At 41.1% G+C, this 23,569-nt stretch overlaps 1 protein-coding gene across 2 annotated transcripts; it reads left to right on the top strand.

Annotated features, from left to right (window-relative positions):
- Window positions 1-7,262: 7,262 nt before the first annotated feature.
- On the top strand, window positions 7,263-23,226 carry SKIL (SKI like proto-oncogene). 2 transcript variants are annotated; one of them, XM_076341375.1, is made up of 7 exons: window positions 7,263-7,369; window positions 8,173-10,112; window positions 15,062-15,159; window positions 16,591-16,829; window positions 17,041-17,282; window positions 18,384-18,608; window positions 21,612-23,226. In XM_076341375.1, exons 2-7 carry the CDS (start codon window positions 9,006-9,008, stop codon window positions 21,771-21,773), a joined length of 2,073 nt encoding a protein of 690 aa, XP_076197490.1. In that variant the 5' UTR covers window positions 7,263-7,369; window positions 8,173-9,005; the 3' UTR covers window positions 21,774-23,226. The 2 variants fall into 2 exon arrangements, with proteins under 2 accessions (XP_076197490.1, XP_076197491.1); XM_076341376.1 differs by lacking the exon at window positions 7,263-7,369 and adding an exon at window positions 7,746-7,760.
- Window positions 23,227-23,569: the final 343 nt, after the last annotated feature.

The following is a 23,569-nucleotide window of genomic DNA, read 5'->3' as shown; positions in this document are numbered from 1 at the left end:
CCTCTGCCTGTTAACCTCTAAAACAAACACTGTGAAATGCTGGGCTTTGCTTGGGATTGTCATCTGACCCTGAAATATCCAGGTCCCACAGGAGCATTGTTCTAATCTTATATTTTCTTCTAGAAGATAGCACTGCGATAGACCATAGCAACCTAAGAAATACCTCCCTCAGCCTGTGTTCCCCAAGCGTGACTTGGAATGCAGGTCCCTCTCCAACGCAGTTCGCCAGCCTTGCATTCATCGTGCCCTATGGAGAAAAAGCATCCTTGTAAGGCTCTGTCTTTCGTTCCAACGCCGGTGATGAAACAAAAGTAAGTAGTGAGGCTTCAGTCAGCTGTGCAGATACAGAAAGCTTCAAGCAAAATATAAAATGCAATTCTAGCTTTCTTGACCAAGGACCTCTTTCAGCTGGAACTTCTAAGACGTCATCTCAGCTGCCAGAGCTGGGGATTTGGAGTTTAGAGCAACACTCATCTGCTGCGCTTGATTCTGCATGGTTTCTTTCTTTGTTTCTTCAACTCCTCCCCCGCATTCTCTTAGATTTCTGATACGGAGGGCAAGGCCACTTACCTCACACCCTGCTACAGATGCAGTACTTTAATATATCTGTATTTCAATGTCCGTGTATATGTATTTTAAAAGAGAGATCCTTTCGCAATCTGGCTTGTTATTAAAAGTATGTATTGGCAGTCCTAGGCACACACTACAGATGGTTGCGTATCTTAAATGCTTAACCTCCCCCCATGCGCGCTTCTTGTTTCCGTTCAGTTTGGTGGCCAGCTGCTCTCAGCTCAGTCTGAGCAATTGTTTATGCTAAGACACTCTATAAAAGAAATGAATAGCTTGTATAATGAGGTTCAACAAGGCCAAGTGCCGGGTCCTGCACTTGGGCCACAACAACCCCATGCAGCGCTACAGGCTTGGGGAAGAGTGGCTGGAAAGCTGCCCAGCAGAGAAGGACCTGGGGGTGTTGGTCGACAGCCGGCTGAACATGAGCCGGCAGTGTGCCCAGGCGGCCAAGAAGGCCAATGGCATCCTGGCCTGGATCAGAAATAGTGTGGCCAGTAGGAGTAGGGAAGTGATCGTGCCCCTGTACTCGGCACTGGTGAGGCCGCACCTCGAATACTGTGTTCAGTTTTGGGCCCCTCACTACAAGAAGGACGTTGAGGTGCTGGAGCGTGTCCAGAGAAGGGCAACGATGCTGGTGAGGGGTCTGGAGAACAAGTCTTATGAGGAGCGGCTGAGGGAACTGGGGTTGTTCAGCCTGGAGAAAAGGAGGCTGAGGGGAGACCTCATCGCTCTCTACGACTACCTGAAAGGAGGTTGTAGCGAGGTGGGTGTTGGTCTTTTCTCCGAAGTAACAAGCGATAGGACGAGAGGAAATGGCCTCAAGTTGCGGCAGGGGAGGTTTAGATTGGATGTAAGGAAAAATTTCTTTACTGAAAGAGTGGTGAAACATTGGAACAGGCTGCCCCGGGAAGTGGTGGAGTCCCCATCCCTGGAGGTATTTAAAAGACGTGTAGATGAGGCGCTTAGGGACATGGTTTAGTGGGCCTGGTGGTGTTGGGTTGATGGTTGGACTCGATGATCTTAGAGGTCTTTTCCAACCTCAATGATTCTATGATTCTATAATCTATATATACTTGATACTTGAACCGCTAAGCGTGAATCCTCACTTCATGATGGACGGCATAAGCAGTTTAAGCAAGAAAGGTACCTGAAATTGCCTATAGATTGATGATGTTTTCCTGGGAAGAGGGAGTTGGGGGTTGGAACCTCTTTCAGGAAAAGGGGATTTTACCCTATCTTGCATTTTCTTGAGAAGAGCTCAGTTAGGGTGTTGGGGTTTTTTTAAGACTTTTTTTTTTTTCCTGCTTATGATAAAGGGATCTGAACTGCATATTTGAAATGTCCAATCTTACCGTTATGTATTTAATTACCAGTGATTAAAGGCAGAGAAGCGTCTACCTCCTGGATCTGTTTGGCTTTTGCGGGAGGTGGGCTTTTTCAGGCATAAATAGAACCAGAAATCTGTTGCGGCTGCGTTTTGAGTTCTAACCTTGAACAAAGTGTCTGGGCTTATATCTCTCTTAACGTTGGGTCATGAAGCATCTAGCTGAACAGCTGAATTTTGACCATGAGTTCAGATGTAGAAACTAAGTCATAGTTCAAGTTCTTTATTAGCTGTAGTGTTTTGTACAGAACTGTTTCCAAAGTAACTTGTCCTGTAAGATGTGGTGCATGCTAAAATCTATCAACTTTCTGTGCTTATGATAAGATCTGTAATAGGGTATCTAATACGGTATCTTGTCTATGTTACTTAATCTGTCATAGGGGGTTTCACGAGAATGGTCTTAAGTATTAAAACTTACCATTAAAAATCGCCACTAAAATGATTTTTTTCTTCAAAATGCGCAAGCTAGTATCTTCAGAGAAAAAATGCACACTTTTTGTTCTCTGTTCAGTGTTAAATCGTGCTCTTTAGCATCTTTAGAGACTCTATATATGGAAACACTTTTTTAAAAAATACTTCTGTCTTTCTGTAGAAACCCCCTTGTTCATAAATATGCAACTTGAATCTTATGTACAAAACTGTGACAAAGTTCTTTACACACTTAGCAGTTTGACAAACAACTTTGTATGTTAACCAGCTCAATTGAAAGATCATTTTATTTTGTTTTAATATGGTACTGTTACTTCACTTTATATGCAGTAGTTCAAAGGATTTATTTTTATTTGCACTTAGAAATGCAGATTAGTTCGTCTCACTTGCCCCTCTTCCTAGTGTGCGAGTGGAAGAGGTATCGACCCCAGCAACTGTCAAAGATGGCCTGCAAGGAATTTAAAGGGGCATGTGTGTGGGGAGGATGGGACTTAGTCTTTTTTTAAACACCCTTTTTTTGCTTCATGGTATTTTGGAGGTCTGTATTTTTGAGTGTGTCCTGCTTGGTATTATCTTAGAAATGTATGAAAGAAAAATGGTATACTTTATAGGGAGCCTCTTGGTTTCCCGTATATTATTATATATCCCTCATTTTTTACTGTATCTGAAAAGGAAACTTTTACAGTCACTGTTTAAATTGTAAAGTAAGAAATTATTTTTTAAATAATAACTTTTCTTCCTTAGAGCTCACTTAGAGTAAAAACAAAAATTCTGTACAGGCTGCCTCAGTGTTAAACCTAAGGTGTTGAAACCAAGCAGTGAAGGTGCTACTTGTAAATTACATTTTTAAGACAACCTTAAATGTTAATTTTGTAAGCTTCCAAAGACCTTCAGCACTTCCTGAAAATTCAGAGGAGTTAATAATAAAAGAAAGATTCCTCCTATGCTCTTAGTGCGATTTATTACATCTTGCAAAGGTCTGTAACTCTGGTATTAGTTGCACAGTGTCTTTGGAACTGCTTTTCACAGTCTACAGTAGAAGTTGTAAACAGAGTTGACTTTTTTTTTTTAGACAATCCTCTACCTACAAACTTTGTCTTACACTGCCTGATTATTGTAGCTCTATAGCAACACTATCATTACAGCACAATGGTTACCAGAATTTGCAATCTGAAATGGAAAATGTGCAGCAGAACTTGAAAAACCCAAATTAAACAATGTCACTGAATTCCTAAGCTTCCATGACATCAATAGGTCTAATAAAAGATGTAATATCTTCCTACATATGTTGCTTTCCTTACATCCATAGATCAGTCCAGCTCTGGTGCAAATCTTGCATTTTCTGCAGTAAATTTAAAATGGAAACATGACGTAGTGCATTTCACTGATTGGTATTTGAAGATAATTTTTTTTTTATCAGATCCTGAACTCCTAGAGGGTGGACAAGACAGGAATGTCTGGCATGTCTGGACAATTGTATCACAGGTCCATGTCTTTCAGGATCAGCTCCAAAAGCTGGTAGATTGAGAAATCTTGTTCTGTTCTGCTATATTGTTGTGGCTTTTAAGCAAACCTTGTATCTGCTTAAGCAAAACTTGTATCTAACACACAAGTACAGTGTGTTAGTATTCTTCACAAATGTGTTTACCTTTTCATAAAGCTCTTTGTCCTACACTCAAATGTTTTATTGCAGAAGAGTAAAGCATTTAAACAGACAATGGAGATCAAACACGAAAGCACTTTTTTTGCATGTTCTCTATCACTTTCCCAATCTCCCTGCCCTGCACAAAAGCAGTTCACGTTTTTGTCCTGCAACTGCTTTGTCTTCTGTTGTTTGCTTAACTGTAAATGGAGGAAAAATACCAATATTTATAAAATCCTTCTGCAGGATCATTACATGAAGCAATCTTCTTTCCTATCTAAGGCTGGAAATGCTGCAGAAACATTTGATGTAGCAGCCTGAGTGAGACGATGCTTGTACAGTCCTATGTAGTTGTGTTGCTGCAGGCTAAAGAATAGCGTTTATGAAAAACACGGGGGTACTACACGTTGCTGCACAATGCTGGAATTCATTTAAACATGTTTATAATACTTCCCTGCTTTGAAAAGTACAAACAACAAGCCTAGATATAAAACTGCATATTGAGGTGGAATGACCAATATCTATTAACCACTGTGTGTTGCTAAATTACATCAAATGCTGTTGGGTGCAAAGATGAGCCAAGAGTAGGTTTATGGTCTAACACCCATGAAATTTCCTTAAATACACAAATCCTATTTGTGGTGAATCTCAAGTGGCTGGAAAGTACAGAGGTGTCAGTCCTGATCATCCTTCAGTTCATGAAACTCAACACATAGAGCCTGATATTTTTGTACCTATACGCGGAGGAGTCTGCTGCTGTGGAGGAGTTACACAGATGAAGTCTGGCAAAAGGAGCTAGAAAGTAGCAGGGTAAATGTAAGTAAGGAGAAATGCCCTCCCCATAATGGTAGTAGTTATTATGATAAATGCTCCCTGAGGAAAGACTGAGTCAATCTCTAGTGATTTACAATAAAAATAGAGAAACAAAATGACAATGGAAAAGGATAAATAGTAGAGTATTAAAGGGGGAAAAAAAATTGCATTTCTCCAATACTTGTGTTCTTCCCCAAGATTAAATCTTGGTTCCAATTTTTGGGAAGCTTTTATCTCTGCTTTGGCCTACATGGAATGGAAGGAATTTATGCCTTCCCTTCCTTCTCTGTTTTCTCTAGCCTGTGAAAAGAGAAGTTTCTGTAGGCATTCTATAAAATATCTATTTCAAGCAGCTGCAAGAAAGAGCACACTTAATTTCATTTGGAGGTTTACATCCCTCAGCAAAATGAAGGTTTCTTTCTGGTACCCCTTCGTTTGTAGGAAAGCCTTCTGCCCAAGTGTGCTGCAATATGGCAACAGTAAAACAATGATCCTTGTTGTTACAACACCTTCTGCTGAATATAAAAATTGAGGTCATGCTCTACTTCAGTTTTACGATTCCTTCATCTGTACCTGAATTCTTTAATGACAGAAAGGTCAAGTGGTTTTCTTTAGGTTTTAAAAAATAAATATAACTATTATCTTTGTGATCACAGAGTTATTGTTAAAAGCCCAGGCACTGCTATTTATATAGTTATTCTAAACCCTATTCTACTACTTAAACTGTCAGCAATTTATTATTTTTGCAATATAAAGCACCACGGGTCCCAAAGATTGCACTAGCTGCCGTGCAAACATAGAGTAGGATAGCTCCTACCTACAGATGTGACCATCTAAGGTTAGCAACAAGGGCAAAACCTGCACACAAAATAACATCAATAATCCCAGATCACTCTTTGCCCAGCCATCACGAGGAGGAATTGTTGTAGATATTGCAACTGATGTGGTGTTTTAAAAAAGAGTTACAAGGTGACTCAGGAAGCAGCTTTGCAGTGATTCTCAAGGCCCCCTACATCAATAAGCCCTGCCAGCCCAGAGGAAATCTGAGCGTATCAGAGGTGCAAAGTCAAGGATTAAAGTGTATCAAACCCCTCTGTTGATCAGCTGCTGAGCAGTGACAGGTTTTGTTTGCTCTGTGCTAATTCTTCTGGCGTGGCATTAGATGACACAGAATGGAGCCCGCTCACCGTGGGCAGTGCTGGCCAGTGTTAAGCGGTGCCTGGTGATTGTGCAACTGCCCCATTTTCATATGCTGTGCTTTTATACTCACTTTGCATCAAAATATGTAACTGTACGGGATGAAAGGCAATGGCAAATTGGGTTGTGCCTTAATCTCAGCTGAAGCGCTGTCTTTACAAAGGAGAGATGTAAACCAAAAAGCTTTAGGCTCCTTGCAGACAGAAGAAACTTGTAATACATAAACTAGTTGTGCAAAGACTAAGCAGTTCCTGAAGAGCATCTTCCCTTTCCAGCAACAAGCCTGAAGTGGGAGAAGCCCCTCACGTAAACCCCTCTCCGCAGAGCTGATCGTACCGCTTCCCAGCCGGGCTCCGCGACCGACTTTGAAACCTTCTCCCGCGCTTCGGGGTCTCTTTGCTCCTGGTGCCGCATGATGAGCCCGCCACTGGAAGGAGAGGTCTGTGAAGCCGCTTTGGGGACAGACACCATCATGCTCTCCTGCCTTCCCCACGTCTCCCCGTCCCCCAGTAGTGAGGTGTTAGAGCTGAGCCCACCTCGCGTGGGGACCCTCGCTGAGGGACAGTCGCTAAGGGAGGCTCGCTGAGGGACGCTCGCTGCTGGCCGCCGCCCCTCAGGGGAGCGGTACGCCTGACAGCTCCCTGTCAGCGTCCGGGCCTCGTCCCTCCTCTCCCGCCTTGGCTGCTGCCTGCGCGCTTGGCTCCTTCTCCCTTTCTGCCATGGCTGCTGTCGGCCCCCCCCCGCCTCCCCGCCCCAGCTGCCGCTCCAGGCCCCGGCCCTCAGCGCCTCGCCGGCCCCAGCAGCGGCGCCGCCCGGGCGCTCCCCGCCGCTGCGGGCCGCCTCCCCCGGCCCCGCACGCCCTCTCGGGCTCTAACGGCGGAGAAAAGGCGGCGGGGCGGCCCGGGGCTGGGTCTGACCCGGGTGGGCTGAAGGGAGGCGGCGAGAAGACGTGCGAACGCCAGTCAGAGATAACACTTTTTTTTTCCTGTGGGTCTGAATTTTTCCTCCTCCTTTTCCTGTCGGCGGGGGGGGCTGGGGGAGGGTTTCCCGGCGCTGAGGCGGCGGCGGCGGGCGGGGGAGGGGCGGCCGCTCCCGCCGCTGCCCCAGACAGTGGGCGGGGCTGCGGCGGCAGGAGGAGGAGGGGGAGGGGGCGGCGCGCGCCGCCTGCGGGTTCGTGCCCGCGCGCCGCCGCCGCCGTCTCCGCGGCTGTCTCCGCCGCCGTCGCCGTCGCCGTCTCCGTCTCCGTCTCCGTCTCCGCAGTGAGGTCACGGGTGGGCGGTGCGTGCGCGGCGCCTGTTCCGCTCCCCGGGCTGCCGGAGCCCCCGCGGCGCCGGGTGAGGAGCCGGGGAAGTTACCGGGGGGTGGGGGACGAAGAAGGCTTGTGGGGGAGGGGGCGCGGCCGGCCCCGCGGTGGGGGAGGGGCAGGAGCGCCGGAGGGGGATGGGGCTGAGCCGGGGGGAGGGGCGCGCCGTCCCCGGGGGGAGGGAGCGGCGGCGGCGGGCTGGGGGAAGGGGAAGGGGGGTGCGGGCGGGCGTAGCGCGGGGGTGACCGGGAGACGGGGACGGGGAGGGACCGAGGCGGCGGAGCGTCGCGGGTACGGCGGCGGGCTGCGCCCCCGGGGAGCCGGGCAGGGCGGAGCGGCGAGACCGGCGGCGGCGGGCATGGGAGGGGGAGGGGGAGGGGGTGAGGGTGAGCCCTGCCCGGAGCGGTGCCGGCGGGGCGGAGGTGAGTCACGGCGCGGGAGGGAGGGAGGGTGGCGCGAGCGGCGGGATGCGGCGTCCCGGGCCCTTCCGGGAAGGGGCTGCGGGGCGAGGGGCCGGTTCCCGGGCGGAGGAGATGGGGAGCGGCCCTCCTCTCTCCGGAGACCCCGTCCTTCCAGCGTGGGTACGCCGTGAGAGAGCCGCTCCGGTGCCGCCCCCAGCCTGCCCGCGGCTCGCCGGGCGGTGAATGCAGCGCTTCGGGAGTTGTCTGCTGCTGCCAGCTTCACCCATCTGCCAGCGGTTGTAATGGGGCTTACGGTCTTAAAGGAAAGCTCTCTGCGCGCTGATGTCTTGTAATTAATTGGGAAACGTATCCCTCCTTTGACATAGCAAACTCACATTTTGGGATTGCTTATGACCTCTTTCTCTTTTCACAGGTTATCTGGAAGGACTGACAGAACGCTGTTAGCACGAGGCATGAAATTAGCCGATGGCCTGGATCTTACCTCTATTACTAATATCTTAGGGTGGGAAAATTCTGACACACACCAGTGACATCTGTGCGAAAGGTGACTCTCTAGGGACGTTTAGTTTTGGCCGGCGATCTGGATCAGCCTTTAATTTGGGGATTTATTTGTGAACTGCCATAGTAACTCTCGTGATGGTGGTGAAATCATAAAGTTGGCAGCACAATAAAGCAAGCCCTTAAGATTGTGTTTGATATCCAGGAACTGAAAGTGCTGAATAAAATTTTCATACAACTCAAACTAAATTTTGGATCGGTTGCATTAAGATCAGCGTTCTTCAAACTGAGACCATTTTTCTATTTTAATATTTAAATAGAGACTTATTTGAAAAGACAGTATTTTTTTGAAGGAAAAAAATGATTGAGGTTGGACACTCTTGCATCCACTCATCGTTTTTTACTAAGTTGCTGTACAAGACTACTGTGTAAAATAGTGGGTAGGATATGAAGAAAAGCCTTTTGTATACATACCGTGGCAGGTTTTTTTATAGGAGAAAATTGAACAAATAACTATAAAACTAAAAGATAAATTTGTGTAATGTCTCCATTATTAATTTTATGGTATTACATGCAAAATGGGTTACAGTTTTTACTGCTGGAGGCTGAAGAAGTAACATTTTACTGAAAGGAGTGCAAGACTTGGTGTGCCTGAGGTAATCGAGATCACTTGAAATTGTTTTTCATATGAACAAGGAGGAAAATGCACACTCAAGACTCATTTAATTAAAGTTCTGGTGTTTAGCAATGGAAAGCCCACAAATAAACTTCCCTCTAGGTCTAGTTTCAGACCAAAAAAGGAGTGGGATCCAAGAGGATGGGAGTCCTCCATTAAAAAAAGCAATGACAGAAATGCATGTAAATAGCAAAGTACGAGTTGTAATAAATAAATTGCCAACAATAAAGAAGGAAAACCTGGATGAATATGATGAAACTCCTGTGGAGGCTGATGGGGAAACCGCCAAGCCAAACAATACTTCACTATCTGAGCCTTTGAATTTAAATCCAGGTTTGAAACACACGTTGGCACAGTTCCACTTAAGCAGCCAGAGTTCACTGGGTGGACCGGCAGCTTTTTCAGCTCGTTATTCCCAGGAAAGTATGTCACCCACTGTCTTCTTGCCTCTTCCATCGCCGCAAATACTTTCTGGTCCGCTGCTCATTCCTCCGGACAGCTCTACAGAACTCACCCAGACTATACTGGAGGGGGAATCTATCTCTTGTTTTAAAGTCGGAGGAGAAAAAAGACTTTGCCTGCCTCAAGTGTTGAATTCAGTTCTCCGAGACTTTTCATTGCAACAGATCAATACGGTGTGTGACGAACTGTATATATACTGCTCAAGGTGTACTTCTGACCAGCTTCATATTCTGAAGGTTTTGGGAATTCTTCCATTTAATGCTCCGTCCTGTGGGCTAATTACACTGACCGATGCTCAGAGACTATGCAATGCTTTACTACGTCCTCGCACTTTTCCACAAAATGGCAGTTTTCTCCCTGGTAAGAACACCTTGGCCCAATTGAAAGAGACTGGCAGTGCCTTTGAAGTAGAGCATGAATGCCTGGGCAAGTGCCAGGGGTTGTTTGCACCTCAGTTCTACCTTGCGCCGGATGACCCGTGTATCCAGTGTTTGGAGTGCTACGGGATGTTCTCACCCCAGACGTTTGTGATGCATTCACACAGATCCCCAGACAAGAGGACCTGCCACTGGGGATTTGAATCGGCCAAGTGGCACTGCTACCTGCATATTAACCAAAAATACCTAGGAACGTCAGAGGAGCGGGAACTGAAGCATCTCTTGGAGGAAATGAAGGAGAAATTTAGCGAGAAAAATCAGAAAAGAACTCAGTCCAAAGTAAGTTCACCTACTCTTGTAAAACTCCCAAATCTCTGTGCTCACATGTAAATACTTGTTTTGGAAGCGCGTTGCTTGCCTTTTGTGAATGGGAATGCTTGTTAAATCAAGCCTAAGTTAAATTTGTGAGAGCGCTTTACCATGGAAATACATTTCTCATTAAAAGGTGTGGTAATTTCTTTCCTATTTGGACTGTAAGTAACTTCATTCAAGCTGGTTTGGCTTTGTTGGTTCTTGTTCTATTCTGAGGTATGCAGTCTCTGGAAAATTCAGAGCTATTGTGGAAATTCTCATTCTCCCATTTGACCTTTGAGTATGTTTTATGCAGTGTGTGTTGCAGCAGCTGAGCAAAGCAGGAAGGAGCTTGAAAATCAAGTATTACGAATTAATTTTTCATTTGTTATCTTTACTCCAGCATGCACACGTGCAGTGTATGGCGACCTAGCTTGCTAACCACCCACCTCATGACTTTGCGTGTAGGGTAATGGTGCATTGATAAGTTGCTATTTAGAAGCCCAAAGTCTGCTTGTTCAGCAATAGCTTTCTGTTTAAACCACTTGCATAGAGAAATATGCCAAAAAGAGGGGGTTTTAAGCAGCCCAAGTAATGAGCTGTAGGCCAGTATCTTGACAATGGTTAATAATAGATGTAGTATTTTTTCCTAAAGTACTGCTGCAAGTCTGCGCTGTGGTTCAAAAATACAGAGCTTATTTTTCCCTTAGAGAGCTTCTACTTCAAATAATAAGACAAGCACCAGATAAGTATTGAACATCACAGATGTTTCCATTCGTAGAAGGTACAATTTTTTGGGTATAAGTTAAACTTCAGAGGTTTTTAAATGGTTCCTGCCCCATGACTATGTTTCTTTTCAGTGTATTTGGCATTTATATGTCTGTTTGATGGCTACTGGTTTGATTATATATCCATTTTGCCTGTTGGATGTTTTGTGGTGGATTTCAAAATAGCAGCAAGAGCAGTCCAGATGATTGAGCCCAAAAAGTTGTGCTATCAGTTGACACCTTTCAGCATAAACTTCGGAAAAGTGAGTATTGCAGAAAGGCTTACTGTAGTAACAGGTATTTTTACAGTTGTGCCAGTCTACAGTAAGGGATTTTGGCAGAAAATTTCCATGAAAGTCTGCAATATGGCATGCTTCCACGTGCTGAATTAGTTGAAGATGCATGTAAGTTCATAGCAAGGAGACTTTGCTTTTCATCCGATAAAGACATGGCAGTCTTTATCCTTGCAACGCCAGTGTAGGTAATAAACTACAGTATGGTGGGTGCATCAGTGGAAATAGTCTTCCATATTGATACCTATAATACTGCTTCCCTTTTCACAGTAGCAGATTTCAGACCACAAGATCTTTCAGTTTCATGTGTACAGATATAAAAAACAGCTGAAATTAGCAGTAACAGTAATTTGGGCTGGACCGGTGCAAATGAAATACAAAAACTTTGTGGAGTCTTCCGTTGCAGACCTGTGTAGTTCTTTCTTACAAAGCAGCATATGAAATCAGAATGAGAGAGAAACTGTGAAAACTTGAACAAAGATAAAATGGTGGGGGAGGGTTCTTTTTCTTTCTTTTGTCTCATGGATATTCGCCTGGAAAGTACAAAAGATTAAAAGAGTTTTATAGGGGAGTGTTGGAGCACAGCCTCCGTTTCCTTGTCCTGGGGAAGCTTGGGCTGCTTCAGTCGTCTTTTCTTTCCCTCATTTCTGTGGTGGGAGAGAGAGGTATTAGGTACAACGTGTAGACATTCCCTTTTCTTACACTCCTAGGGAAATTTATTTACAGGATGCTCCATTTGCTATTCTGTCACCTTACCACCTTTGCTGAGTCAGTCCTCGGAAGTGCCAGCGCATCTTTGAGGTTATCTTGGAGGGCCCAGGAAGAACAGTTGCCCTTGGCTAGGTCTTTGTCCATCCAGTAAAAATAAATTATTAATTAAATCCCATAGTCTTTGAAGCATCCTAGATACTGTGCGTTGCCTTTCTCCTTAGCCTTTTCACTCTGAGTTTACTTGCCTCACAGTGCAAGTATGCTTTTCCTTTCAATATTTCAAGAGCAGACAATGTAGACCCTCACCTGCTGTACTCACAAGCTTAATTCTTTTCTGTTCTTTGTGCTAATAAGAAAGCTGTAAACTGTGTGTTTGATTGTCACCGAGTTTCTCATTTTCTGTTGGGTTCTAGACCGCAGTGTAACATCCACTTGCTCTTCATGGGAACAGCTGTCACTAAGTCTCTGCTGCTGGTCTCTGCACTGTCAGATCCTCATTCCCTTTGACTTTGCGACAGTTTCTGATAATTGCTCTGCACTAAAACTTTGTCTTGCTTCTCAAACCAATTCCTTGAGTTCATCACCATGTGTGGGGAAAAGCTCGCAATGTGGAGAGTTAACATTTCTTCTGAGTATTTTTATAAATCCCATCTCTGCTAAAACAACTGGCTTAATGATTAGGCTGAAACCACTACTTATTTATATTTTTTTTCTTAACAGCTTTGTACAGCTAGCTTTAGAAGAAAAATAAGACATCCTTTTCATGTAGCCCTTTCAAACAGTTTATGTAGAAGTCATTCAATTTTAAATTTACTTGGATATATTGTGTTTATAGAATTTAGGAGCATCTAAACTAAACAGATTGTTAGGTAATGAAATACATGTGTATATATTGAAGTAGATGCTTTGTCTCTGTTTTATTAACCTAGATGATGAAGAAGGAATCGTGTTAGAAAAAGACTTCATGTTTATTTACGATTACCTTTCGTTTTCTTTCCTAAGTAAAAATTTGATCACAAGTTATGTAATTCATTTGCAAAGCGCACACTAATGGGTAGACAGTACAGTTGTTTTGCATTTGAAATAGGTGGGAATATAAAAATCTGACCTAATAACTTGAAAATACAGATTACCTGATATATAATTTCATATGTAAATATATAAACATGTTAAAATGTGAGTCCTAGAACATGGACAAGATGTGATTCAGAAGTTAAAATTGGATTACTGTGTACTAGCTGTAATGTAAGTAGAAGAATATATGTACATTATTTAAATTATTAGAATGATCTGAATAAGTAGAAAAAACTTGACAAGTGTCAGGGGATGAGGCCATTTTTCTAGAGATTATTTGCTGTATTTCAAATCTTTCTTATTTAAAGGCTTGATTATGAGTTTACTATTCTGAAGCTTAGCTTCCTTGTGCCCTCCCTCCTTTCTATCTGTGTTGGAACTGATTTGAGGAACTGCAGGGGTGGAGTTAAATTTCGGTTTCGTTGCTAGAGCTGAATTTAGTGGGCTGGAAGTTTTGACCAGAATATTGTAGATGGGATTTGGTCTCTCTCATGGTCAAGTGGCATTTGATTCTGCAGACCTTGGTACAAGCCGCACGTGTATAACTGGGTACTCTCTTGACTGCCAGAGATGAATTTCTGTGACAGTTTATTTCAGGGTGTGTAAATATAAACTTTTCTGATAATGTATCTTGTACCCAAGAAATGGTGAAGATGTTGGAACGCTAGATGAAGCCTTTGGTGCAGTAGGATTTTTTTTTTTAGCTTTATAGGCTTCTTTTTAATTGAGCAGCTTTCCAAAGGTACTGGGTCTGGCTGGAATGGTTAACTTTCTTCGTCGCAGTCTGTATGGTGCTGTGCTTTGGATTTGTGACTAAAACAGTGTTGGTAACACACCAGCGTTTTGGCTGCTGCTGAACAGTGCTTCTGCAGTGTCAAGGCTTTCTCTGTTTCATGCTCAGCCTCTGCAGCGAGTAGGCTGGGGGTGGGCAAGAGGCTGGCAGGGGCCAAAGAGATACTCGGTACTTTATAATGTCATGCTCAGCAATAAAAACTGGGATAGAAGGGAGAAGAAAGGGGGTTTTGTCATCCAAGGTGGACCTTGTTTGGAGACTGGCTGGGCATCAGTGCGCCTGTGGGGGGTGGTGAGTGATATCCTTTGCTTCACTTGCTTTTTTCTCTTTCCTTCACCTATTAAACTGTCTTTATCTTGACCCAGGAGCTTTCCTGCTTTTGCCCCCATCCCCCTGTGGCTGGTGGTGAGGGAGTGGCTGCTTGGGTGCTTGGCTGCTGGTTGGGGTCAACCACCCACGCCTTACCTGAAAGCCCGCTTCCCAAGGCTGTTTTAATACAATGAAATTAAGAATCAATTTCTTAGCTACGAGTCTTGTTTAAATATATGACAAGACACCTTTCACTTGAAATTAATAGTAACTTTGCAGTGGAGCACAAAGAATTACCGGTAACTTTGACTAAAGAGTAATTCCAAAAATGTTTCTTGAGACAAACAGAACAAGAATTGCTATCCAAATACAAAATGCACAGAAGTGTTTTAAGATTATATATGCTGATGCACCTGAGTTAATTTTGTTTGTTACTGCAAAGGGAATGGAGTTGTCATGTTACTGCAGCAGCTTTGCCCACTTCTGTAATAAAAATTCGTGACGACTAAAGAAAGTTCTGTCTCTGGAACACCAGTAATTGTTCCATTTTATTGACAGGTTTTATTTTGTAATAAAGTGTCTGACAGGTGCTTACTATGATGTGGATACTTTATTGCAAAAGGCTCCTACAGCCTTTTGGGAATCCTAGTTTCTGCTTTCTGTTCCTCCCAAGCGTTTGCAGCACGCCTCTGGCAGAGTTCTGGAAACTCGACAGAGCTTTTATATAGGTTTGTAAAGAGATTTTCTTTTAATTTCATTCCTACTTTGCCCATAATAGGAAATTGGAGATCGAAGAAACTTCTGTTGCTTGCATCGCCCCGTATCTCTGCCAAAGACTCTCCATTTTCCAGTACCCCGGTTTGTCTGGTGCTATGCACCTTTGTGTGTATGCATTAGTGGTGTAAATGCCATTCCACTGAGGAGTGTTTATGAAAATGTGAATAACATGTACCTGTCTTCCAAGTACCGATTTATTACCTTTTTTTTTAGGCAGATTCGCAGCAGAGCCTGGAATTATCGCAGTGGTATCCAGTTATCAAGCAAGAAGCAGAAACTGATCCTCAGCCGCCCTCCTTTTTCCATCCCAGGTAACTGAATTTCCTGTGCAGAACTATGAGTACCATATGTACAAGTTAAATACTTTCGGCTATTTAAAGATAATTTCAACTGGAAAAAAAGTACCTGAAACCTGAACTGTTAGGAAAACTCCAAGGGATTGCACAAGAATAATTGAACCCTAACTTTTTATGCATTTCTTGGTGTAAATATTGATGAACTGCTTATGAGTGATTTTTGGTACGGGACTCAAGCTGTGATCTGTGAGTGTTCTTCAGTAGCAATACAATTGAAATGTAATTACAATTTCCCTTTTCAGAGTAGCAGTGACAGAATGTAATTTTTAATCTTTCCTATTATAACATAATGCATGCATGTGGAAAGCTGCATAGTGCCTATTTACCATGAGTGCAACTTAATTTCCTTTCAAAAAAGACTTGTAAAAGGCATTTGAAGGCTTTATTCCACACTTGGACAATGGCTACAGCTGAATTGTCTGTTGATTAGTTTCCTAGTTTTAGAAACCAAGTGCATTTCCTTAATGTAGTACAAAGTTTGTCATCTGCATCAATGAGGGAAACAATTTTTCTTGACGTACCTCTTACCCTCATCCCCGTGTGGTTATGCATTTACCGTGTATGGGTGAGATCGGACTCTTTTGGCTAGCAGCATGCACCAAAGCAACACACACACATCAAACTAGTTCCCACGCAAACACGTGAATGGTGGAACTTCTGTGATAGTCCCTTGGTTTGCTGTTTCTATCGGTGCCTTCCTTCAGAACTAGGAGAAAGGAAAGTGTTGAAAACGGCAGTGTTGACTCCAGCATTGTGACACTGATTATCTTGGCACTGACCTTAACACATTTGTCACTCTTTTCCCTCTGTACTAGACAAAAGCTGAGTGGCTAAGGTTAGGGCGGTACAGAAGGATGCTCCCAGGAGTCCAGGAGCTGTGAAAATCCAGACGGATTGGTCAATATATGTGGGAAAGAAGGTCCAACATTGGTCTCAGACATGCCCCAGCACTGTCAGTACACAGCTTTGTTATTTAAAGAGTGATATGCTCGTTCCTACTACACTGATCACTTCCCCCATCCTCCATTGCCAACATAAGGATTATGAAAATGCTGGAGAGTCTGGATTCAGTGGCATTCTAATTTCACTCTTTGCGTTTAAATGAAGACTTCATATGATTTTCTGTATGATTTTTTTAATCAGCCATGTTTGGAAAATGCTCTTGTTTGATAGCCTCAAAACCTTATCTAGATAATCTACTCAGTAAAGATTAAGTGGATCATTACGATTTCCTTTTGCATAGGAAAAATTTAAAAAGGACGTGCTTATTTTTCATCTAAGCTTTTACAGTTTGAAATCACGTTAAATTAAACTTACTGCTCTCTACCAGTCATCATTTATTATGCCTTACCTTTCATTCTTAATTTTACTGTTCTACTGTTTCAGTTACTACCTTTTTATGTGTGATAAAGTGGTTGCCCCAAATGTATCTCTTGCATCACAATATAAGGATGTTGCAAAAACAGCAGTCAAAGCTTCAGAAGTAATTAAATCCTCACCTGGACAGTCAGAGAAGAAGCTCAGTAGTGGAAAGCACAAAAAAGCTGCCTCCTATCCAGAGCTTTCTCTTGAAGAACAGGAAAAAATTGACTTGAAAACTGGCGTGGAGCAGCATAAACGTTTAGGTGAGTAGTGAAAATTACGTTGAAATCTTTTCAATTTTTACACCATATAATTTTGGAAAGCTCAACACCAGGCTAGTATTTTGTGATGTCATTTCAGTTTTCCAAAAATTCTTTTTGACCTTTTTATGATCTTCAGTTTTCTTTGCATTTTTTTCACTCTGGAAGTTTAATTTTCTGTGATGATTATGCTGTGTTCTTCTTTTCTCTATAGATCTACCTGTGTCAGCTCGTTCTGCAAGGGGTGGAAAATCTGAACGTGTTTCTTCCAAAATCACTAGAGACTCTAGCCGTGTTGAAGTAGGTAATGATGTGCGAACCTTGTCCCCCACTCTTATGAAAGATATCAGTTGTGAAGATGACAAGGGAAGGATCATGGAAGAAGTAATGAAAACCTACGTTAAACAGCAAGAAAAGCTAAATACTATTTTGCGGAGGAAACAGCAGCTTCAAATGGTACAGTGCCAATCTGAGTGCATTTCACTTTTGACATCAGAAAACTGATGTTAGCTTGTTGGTTCGAGAATCAATATCACAGATTATATTCATTTAGAAAAACTGAAACACACAGGTAATTTTCCCCCCAGCTTGAATCCAGGCACCAAATCTTTAATATCCCTTATGCTCATTAGGTTTGAGTCTGCTAATAATTGGTGTCTTTTCAGTTTGCAACTACTGTGTTCAAGCAGCTCCTTCTTTTATTTTATCCAAATGAAAACTACTTTTTTCACTTTAAAATGTTTCCCAAACATTTAAGTATTTTGGCAAATATAGTTTAAGTCCTCTAAAATGTCTCAGTTTTCAGGATTTTAAAGATGCAGACATCAGTATTCTAGGATTGGTCTTATCACTGCTTTGTATAAAAAAGAATACCACCTTCCTGTTTCTATTTGATAAGTCCTTGGTTTTTGGAGGGATTTTGTTAGTCTTTTCTAATAATGGATGACATTAGAAGCTGGTGTTCATTTGTGATTTTGCCTCATTTCTGTTTTCTGAATTAAAGTAAATAACTGTCTTTGCTTCTTACATTCATAGAGCAGATCTAATAGTTTAGTTTAGTTTATTTAATGTTAAGCTCAGAATCTATGAGCTCAGATAGGGCCCTAGAGTTGCTACTTTTAAGTTGTTCTGCTGTTGTAGATAAAGCTTGTAGATAAGTTAAAAAAAAAATAAGACTTTAAAAAATGTCAAAATACTAGTGGAAAAAGAAATCAAACACATTTATTCTGTTTTCTGATGATGCACTCCTTACATCTTCAAAGTATATTTTAGTAAATCAGTGCTGCTGCTTTCTGAGGTTCACTGCTGGAAGTTGTGAATCTGTTTCTGGAAGCTCTGTGTACTTGGAAGTATAAATAATTTCTTAAAAACTAAATGCTTGCTACAGAATTCCAGGCTGTCATTGATAAGTAGATAAATACCATTATCAGGCTATTGTTATCAGTAGATAAATGTGCTCTTTTTGGCCTCATTGTTTCCAGGTACACATTTAAATTCAGTTGTTTACTTTTCTGCTCTTAGAACCAAGGTGTATGTGATCCTGATTTTTCTTTGCAGGAAGTGGAAATGTTAAGCAACTCTAAAGCTATGAAGGAACTAACTGAAGAGCAGCAGAATTTACAAAAAGAACTTGAATGTTTGCAAGCAGAGCATGCTCAAAGAATGGAAGAATTTTATTTTGAGCAGAGGGACTTGGAGAAGAAACTGGACCAAGTGATGAAGCAAAAGTGTAGCTGTGACTCCAATTTAGAAAAAGACAAAGAAGCTGAATATGCAGCACAGGTGAGAAGGGAAAGTTCATTTCAAACCAAACCATATTTAGTATATCAGGAAATTGTGAAGCTATTGCTCAGCCACTTTAAAGTTTCATCTTCTCCATGTGCTCTGGTACCACAGACGAATACCAAAATAGGTCACAGTGACAGCAATGTTTATTTCCCTGTTCCTTGATTGAAACTGAGGTAGAATGCAACTTACAGAAACATATGATGTTATTGATGAAACATTAGTCTTAAACATAAGGTCTGTTACATCCTCATTTAAAACAAATTGTGTTTTTAATGTATATAGGCTTGCCCGTGTTACAGAATTAAACATTCTCATTTTAGTTATAGAAATAAGCTATTCCTCTTTTTCTTCCTTTCATGTTAAAAAAAAAAAAATCAAAGCGCTCAACCACCTTTTTGTCAGATTAGTAGCATACCTTGCTGCTCTTTCTGTTCCTTGGTGGTAGAATCTTCTGCGCTATCTGATGAGACCCCCTTCTATGCTCTGTCAAAGCATTTGGTCAAGACTTCTTTTGGAAATGAAAATCATATTTTTGTCTCTTGTTGCTGCCACTTCAGTTCATATGTCAAAACCTATGGAGATTTTTTTTTTCCTTTCGCTTTCCTTTTAACTTTTACTATTGCTTCTTTATGTTGGAGGTTATTCATATCATTCTAATGGGAAAAATAATAGTTAATGCCAAAGGGAGCCTTGGAATGCCCCTTTTCAAAATCAGTTGCAGTTATGATTAAATGTAGAGTGATGTATTTTGTACTGTGTCACAGAAAACTAGTCTTCACAGGTTTTTTTTAAAGTAAACAAAATCTAAAACTTAAGCTCAGTAAAGCTTTGTGGTCATTTGATCATAGCTGTGTATATTTCCTGTTCTTACTGTATCAAACTTGCTGTACTTGAGAGACAGGGTTTGTATTTTTAGGGAGTAGGGCAGAGACTAGCATCATAAATCCTTCTCATGAATTTAATTTCGTGACATCCCACTCCACAGATCCCTAGCCTTTGCTGCCAGAAATAATCCTGTCTGACTAAGGTCTGATTTACTAAACATCTGGTACAAGCCCTCTTACTGCAAGTAACAACATGTTCTAATGTATGAAGATAATCATGTACAGCGTGTTTTATATGGCTGGTGTGGCTTACTTTTTTTAGAGGGTAAAAACCATAGATTGTTCCCCAAGGAGATTGGTTGATTGTTTCTTTTGAAGTTAGACTTTGAAAACTAAATACGTTCCTTGCATGAAAGTTTACTGTTATTACCTGTGTGGTAGAGCTATTCGCAACATATAATTTGAACCTTTTTCTCCATTTATCACATCTTACAATAGATTTTGGACCCTAGGTTCCAAGCAGTTGTCAGAAGTACCCGAGTTAAACAGAGGTCCTGGCAACAGGTAACTTCCCCAAGCTGTGTATACAGCATTTAAGAAAAGCCTTAATCTGATGTCGTCTTGAAGCAGTTGCCCAGGCTGCCCTTTCTCTCTGAGAACTGTGGACTGGGAGGAACCCTCTTTGTACATGAAACAAAATCAGTAATTTGGGTTTAGGAACTTGTTTAAATGTCTGTTGTTCTTTCTAGGCCTGCCTGAAGATGCACTAAGTGTCTTCTCCCCCTTTTTGACTTCTTTATTGAATTGTCTAGTTTAATTGTTGCTTTACCCTGTCAATCACAATAGGGCAGTATAACCAGTACTGGAACCTTTCCTTGGACCTGGAAATCAAAACTCAATCAGAGATGTGCTTATGTAGTACGTGCTGTAACATGCAGGCAAGTGGGCATTATCGTACTGCAACAGTTTACTTAAAGCAGTGGAGTCAGACGACTTGCATTAACAGCCTATTGCTGTCTAAGAACTGCTTAAATATTTCTGATTGTACTAAGAACCGTTTAAATATTTCCAATTATACAAGTGGAGATGAAAGTCCACTGAACGTGGTGTTTCTCTAAAATCAGCACAGCGGTTCCTTTGCCCAGTGCTTTTTACAGCAGTTGGTGAACACCAGTGGTCCTGTATGCTCCTGCTTCTTTCATTCTCATGAGCTGTCTTCCTCATTTTCAGTGAGATGTATGCTTAGCGATGATTTAGATGAGATAGATACCTATCATCATAAAGGCAGATGGATTTTTTAGATTCAGTGAGGTCTTTTTGTAAGAAATAACCCCTTAAATTAATGGTAGAGAAGATAACTGGTTTCTAGTCTCCTCCCTGTTTTAACTGCTGGTAGCATACCTATAAGCAATTTGACAGTAACTTTCCCACACTTGAAAAATTCATCAGACGTTTCCAGATCTCACTGTAAATAAGTTTTGATGATATTCTAGCAAGTTTGAGGTTTACTGTACTCCAAAGATGAAAAAATTATTTAATTTCTGTGTTTAAACACAAAATGTTTCACAAAAAAATTTGGGTAGACTCATGTTTAAATTTGAACACACACATAAATGCACAGGCAGTTATGTTCAAGATTTTCTGAATGTAATTTCTAGTAATTCTGTTTCATTTATGCTAAAGGGTATCAGAAAACAGTATTCTGTTTGTTCTAGAAATGCATTAAGGCTTTGAAATAAGTAATATTTTGTCAGGTAAGAGAAATGAACCTGGGAAATGAAAAAGTGCTGTTTATTCTGGGATTTGTGAAACATCTGATGCAGACATCATCACAATCTTCCTAACAGATTCTATGTATTATTGACATGGTCTAGTGTGACAGTTCATATAACTACAATTTATATGTATTTAAAAATCAGACTTTTCCATTTTTTTATAATACTATGAAGTCTATGCAACTTTCCATATTGATGTCATTTGCTAATGGTGTAGTAGGTAACTGCATAACTCTTGATAACTGTGGAAGATGAGCTGATGAATACTGGTGAACAGAAATATTTTTATCTGATGCATACGGTGGTCATCAGTGGCATCTTGAAATGAATACCTGACGTTTACCAATAAGTTTGCTAAAATTCGCTCTGCCTCTCTGTCTCTTCTCTCTATTTTACAGCTAGCAGAATTGAGACAGAGATTGGATCACGCAGAGGCAGATAGACAAGAGCTTCAAGATGAACTGAGACAAGAACGAGAGGCAAGGGAAAAGTTAGAGATGATGATAAAGGAATTGAAGCTACAGATCTTGAAATCTTCAAAAAATGGAAAAGGAAAATAGAAATTGGAAGAGGAAACAACTGCACCTTCAAACAGGGTGTTTTGGTTTTTAATGAAATGTTAGTAGTTTCTGTGTGATAAGAAAAAGTATTCTCTACAGATTTCTATTTCCCAGACAAGGCCAGATGAAGATATACATATATATAAATAAATAGAGATAGATAGGTATACATTTTTAGATTTTCCTAACCAATGAAAATCTGCATTTATTTGTACTGGTATTTTTCTCAAACAATGAAAAATATGAAACTCTTGATTTAGAGTGACCAGTTTCTGTCTATTTCTAATGCAGTCTTGAGGACTCTATACCTTTTAACATTGTCTGTTAAAATATATGTGGTGATCTTTATTTTGCTATCAGTTGCACATCCAGTTATAAAAGTACATTAAAAAGATTCTGAATTCTTCAAGGTCAAAAATAGTTTGGGTTTCAGTGAGAATTATGTGTTCTCGAACTGGGGAAAGTAACAGCAGCTTTTCATCTGTAAGGTAATAACTCAAAATTGCCACGATGATAGATGATTGATCATCGAAAGTGATTTACCAGCGTGAATTTTTCCCATCATTTCATTGTGTGAAGTCAAGCTGATATTTTCAGTATTTTCTATTTAACAACTCGTTATCAATCTAAAGAGTTTTAGAGCCAGAAGAAAACGTTAAGGGTTTTTTGTAAATTAAAAAAATTAACAATTACAATGGAATCTTTGGAAATTAAAAATTCACATATTTTCTTCTGTTTTCTTCTATATAGTAGATATGAAAGAAACGTTAATAAAAGGCTTAAAGGTGGGGCTTTTCCTTCTAGAAACTGAGAAAGCTTGACTTAACTGGTTTTCAGATACTAATGCTTTCAAGAAAAATAATATTTATTAAAAAATATGTATTAGTTTCTTTAGTACCCTAAGCCTCCACACTTCGAGCTTCTTGCCAACTTGTGGATTTTTCTTTCATTACATAGGACAGGCCTTAACTGACATTGCTATAACAGCTTAAAAAATAGAATTCTGAGATATGGCACTTTGAAAATCATTTTGATAGTCTCTGTATTTGAATGGCATGGTAATGTTACCATGAATTAAGAAATACAGCATGTTTGTTAAGCTATAACATTTGAAAATGTGTAATTGTACAGAATTACTGTTTTATGTGTATATAATGTTTGAGTACTTCAGAAGTCTGGTTCCTAGTGGATTAAACGCATGACTACAAAGTTGGATGAAGAAATACTTTTTTGCACTTCTCTCCAGAAAGTTTGATACAGCTGACAGATGTTAGCTGATTATGTCAGTGACTAGGAATATTTTAGTAGTTCTAGTATTTCACTACATAATTTTAACCTGTGCTTTAGCTTCTGTTTTTGAGGTACTTAAGTTTATTATTCTCTTAATAATTCAGTTAATTTTGGATGAAACCACTAGTAAAAGCCTACATTGATTTATTCCCCCCCCCCCCCCCCCCCCGAACTAGTGAAACTGAAAACTTTTGAGTTCTTTTTTGTTTCTCTTTTAGTGGTATAACAGGACTGAATATCACAGAGAAAGATAAAATTGCACATATCTTTAAATTGAATGAGAAATGAGGTGGTAAATTAAATGTCATGGAGTCATAGGATGATTCTTTTATAGCTGTGTATAATTTTGTTTATGAACTCTGTGTCATATTTACACTGACAATTAAAGCAGGTTAGATGAAAAAATACCAAACAATTTTCTTCGTCAGTGTTGATCAGCAAAGAAGACCCGGATTACATTTTTCCCTTCTTCAACTCCATCTCCAAATTTTTGCTTTAAAAAATAG

This window comes from Aptenodytes patagonicus, chromosome 6 (genome assembly GCF_965638725.1).
Source record: "Aptenodytes patagonicus chromosome 6, bAptPat1.pri.cur, whole genome shotgun sequence".
NCBI classification, from domain to species: Eukaryota; Metazoa; Chordata; class Aves; order Sphenisciformes; family Spheniscidae; genus Aptenodytes; species Aptenodytes patagonicus.
The sequence above is the reverse complement of the archived record's forward strand: the minus strand, read 5'-3'. Positions and strand labels throughout refer to the sequence as shown.